The sequence below is a fragment of the Nymphaea colorata genome, chromosome 9 (assembly GCF_008831285.2).
Source record: "Nymphaea colorata isolate Beijing-Zhang1983 chromosome 9, ASM883128v2, whole genome shotgun sequence".
Taxonomy (NCBI): Eukaryota; Viridiplantae; Streptophyta; class Magnoliopsida; order Nymphaeales; family Nymphaeaceae; genus Nymphaea; species Nymphaea colorata.
This window is the reverse complement of record NC_045146.1, coordinates 3,143,626-3,147,271: the sequence shown is the minus strand read 5'-3', so window position 1 is coordinate 3,147,271 and position 3,646 is coordinate 3,143,626. Positions and strand designations below refer to the sequence as shown.

Here is a 3,646-nt window from a genome sequence, read left to right as displayed (position 1 = left end):
ACTTATTTTATTTACATATTAGTACCTCCACCTAGTTGAGTCCATAATTTCGTGTATAGCATGGGCATCGGCTTACTTGAATATATGAAAATCTGAAAAAGTAGATATAATTAAGGGTTTATCTTATTTGAATATATGATCTGTTGACATCCCTACTTAGAAAGTGATATAAGAGGATGCAATTGAATTAAAGAAATTATGTATGCTTTTTTAAGATAAAACGACTGTTAATTTCTCCATGAGTAGAAAGAAATCAAACTTTGTGTTCTTGATTAGGTAACATCTAGTCGGCCTTTTTTTTTAGTAACGAACATGACCCATGCAGAGCCAGGTGGGGTAGCAAGGGTCATGGCCCTTCCTCACATTTATAAAAAAAAATAATATTTATTCATTAAATTTTTCAAAAATGTGCATTTAACACCTATAAATTTTTTAAAAATATGTATTGACTCTTGTAAAAAAAAATTAAAGATTATATTCACTGTGTCGCATGACAATTCTGCTCCCCACGAGCAAAACCTAACTCCACCCCTGAAAGCAGGCCAATGCATATGAAGTCATAGTGGCAACATCTTCCAACATTGATGGTTACAAGTCTTCCAATCTTTCCCTTTCACTCCAAGGCATGCTCCTGTCAATTCTTCTTCCTCCCCCACGTTCGCTGGCCAGACTAAGTTCATCTTCCAAGTTCAATGCACAGGTCTTCCCTGGATCTCTTTTCTTATACATAAAAAGTTTCACCAGTCATGGGCATTATCATCCGATCACTCACTCTTCCAATAAGGTGTGTTTGATACACAGGAAAAACACTGTGCAGCTCGAAAACTTTTTCAGGCTGATTCAAACTCAAATTCCTCGCTCAGGTCTCGAAAAAGCCTTGAACCCTAGAGACAAGAGGAAAGGAAGAGGGTTCTCGGTCTCTTTGAGGTATTTCCATCCAGGTTCGCATCCAACTCTATATATAAGTCCCTAAACATCTAAAAATTTTAGCACAAAAATTACCATGTCAGGAATGCATGACTAACCAACCTGATCATATTGGTAATAAAGTACCTACTAACTCTAATAATTTTGGTCACCTAATGTCAAGAGCATGAGTAACTATAGAGCTAGAATTGTGTCATACAAAGAAAACAAAAGATTAGAGAGAACAATTTTTTCTATGTGAGTAGTCTTTGAATAAAGCCAAAAGAACCGGCTTAACAAAGAGTGTGCCCCCTACCCTAGCCAACCACCAAGGTGACCAAATTTTCATGAAGAACTGAGTAAGCACAATATATAGGTAGATGATATACAACATTTGGATAATTTATACATGGCTGTCTAACATTTGGACAATTTATACATAATCTGTCAAATGAAGTTTGAGGCTTCAAATGTTTAAGACAAATACTAAACATTTTGACAATACCTAACTTTTCACCAAATCGTATTTCATCCTTTTCTATAAAACTTAATCTAGTGGAAAGGGGCTATATTCTTTAATCTACCAAATCTTCTTTTGAGAGAGAGAGAGAGAGAGAGAGAGAGAGAGAGAAACTACATCTCAAGCTATAACTGACTACAAATGTTGGATTTTTATCTTACATCTAAAGCCTCAGCTTTACGAAAGCAAACGTACAATGAGTTTGGAAATTATGTTGAAGTTATCCTCAACACTTTAGCCACAACTTTCCTCCTAAAGATAATGGTTACCATGAGTTTGATTAAAAGAAATGCCAAAAGACAAGGCGACTTTTGTACCAATTACAAATTTATTCAGTAAGACGCTTATACACTCAATGGATGAATCTCAACCACTGCCCTTCACTAGGTATGCCACCATTAACAACAAATATCAAATAATAACCAGGAGGTGCAGCAATAGCATTAGGAGCAATCAAGTGTGCACGAGCTGCACCATTAACCTCCCTCACCAATTCCACACATTCCAACTTGAGCATTCTCTGGTTCATTGATATGGAATGTGTATTGAAGGGTGGTGCATAAACATGAAAACCCATCCCATTTTTTGGTTTGCTCATCAACATAAAACGCAGAGTAAATCTTTCTCCATATCTAACAAGATTTGTACCTTCTCCAACTTGAAGATTACTAGCCCTTTGATCATCATAAAAGCTATCCATGTAATGAGGAATAAAAGCTTCAGCTCTAAGCTCTGTTGGGTAGTCCACATTGGTATAACTGTATCTCTCATTTGGGTTGCTTCCGGCCACTAAGATCCTTCCATCTGGTAAAAGGATAGCAGTTGAATGGTACATCCTTGGAATCTTTGAAGCTTCCAAGTATGAGAATCTATTCCCAGGAGTATCAGTTGGTCTATAAAGAAGTGGCCTTAGCTCTGGGTTTATTGCATTGGTCCATCCTGCACTTCCTTGTAGCGCACCATTGATGATTAGAATATCACCTGTGGGGAGAATTATCATGTCATTCATCATCCTTGGGGCAGGCATGCGCTCCATCTCCCACTTGGGGTTCTCATCTGTTATCACCATTCTCCCACACGTTCTTAAACCATTCAAGAACCTTCCCTCTTTTGCTGCATTAAATGCACCTGGACTTGCACCACCGCAGATCATTATCTCAACCTTTTTGAACCCATCTGAGTGGTCAAGTGGTAGCATGACAGATGATCCGGTGCTTGGGTAGTTTCTAGAACCTTCCAACCGAGGGAACTGTTTCACTATCTTACCATTCTTGTAGTTCAAAAGGATTGAGTCCTGGTTTGCAAATATAAACAGGTTTCCATCAGAAGAAAGATGAAGGAAAGGGTAGAGGTTGTCTTCCACCCTCCTTTCATCAGTTTGCCTTAGCAATGGTAGTTCAAATACCTCCTCCTCAGCAAAAGACTTGGGCAAGAACTCATAGTTGAAAGATCTTCTACCACCAACTATGATCACACGATCATTTTCTGGCAAAATTTGATCAGATGCATACCATCGATCTGCAGCAAGCTCTGAATTAGATTCAATCCAATCACAGCTCTTGTCAGAGCATGGCATAAAATATCTAACTTTTCGGTAGCCATCAGCATACCCTCCCGTCTGTATGAGTGTGCCATTGCTAAGTAAAACACCAGAGGAGCACCAAGGGTCGGTCTGTAGTTGGAGTGGTCTAATAGAATTGGACAAAATATCATACTCAACTGAATGAGCCCAACATGTTCCATCATTGATGTCTTGGTATGACGTCGTACACCTTCGGCCATCAATTCGGTGTTGGAGGTAGAAGGCCGATGGTCCAGCTCCAGTCTGATCAAACATGATGACAGTATTCCTGTTTGTCAAGGCCATGTGCATGGCCACAACTCCAGAACTGTTTAAGAGGATCTCCCAATACCCGCCAATTCCAATTCTGGCTGCTGATAGCAACTCATTATTGTTGCATATGTATAACAATAACAAGTAGAGAAGCAAAAAGGTTTTGATCGATGCCATCCAAACACCCAAGAGATCCTTGGCTTGTTGTACTTGGACAGATGGATAGGCTCCTGCAAGAAAGGAAGATCATTGATTCATACACAAAGAAAAAAAATCATATAGTAGAAGAAAGAATAACATCACCTTGAGCAAGAACTGAAGGGTAAATCCAAACAAAAGGGATTTGAATAGCAAAAAGGCTTTAACATGATTTCTCTTTGAAGACA

The 3,646-nt window shown here is 38.8% G+C and overlaps 1 protein-coding gene across 1 annotated transcript; it reads right to left on the bottom strand.

The window, feature by feature from the left end:
- Positions 1-1,778: 1,778 nt before the first annotated feature.
- On the bottom strand, positions 1,779-3,437 carry LOC116260208 (aldehyde oxidase GLOX-like). Its single transcript, XM_031638359.1, has one exon. The coding sequence runs from the start codon at positions 3,435-3,437 to the stop codon at positions 1,779-1,781; it is 1,659 nt and encodes a 552-aa protein (XP_031494219.1).
- Between the last annotated feature and the right edge of the window lie 209 nt (positions 3,438-3,646).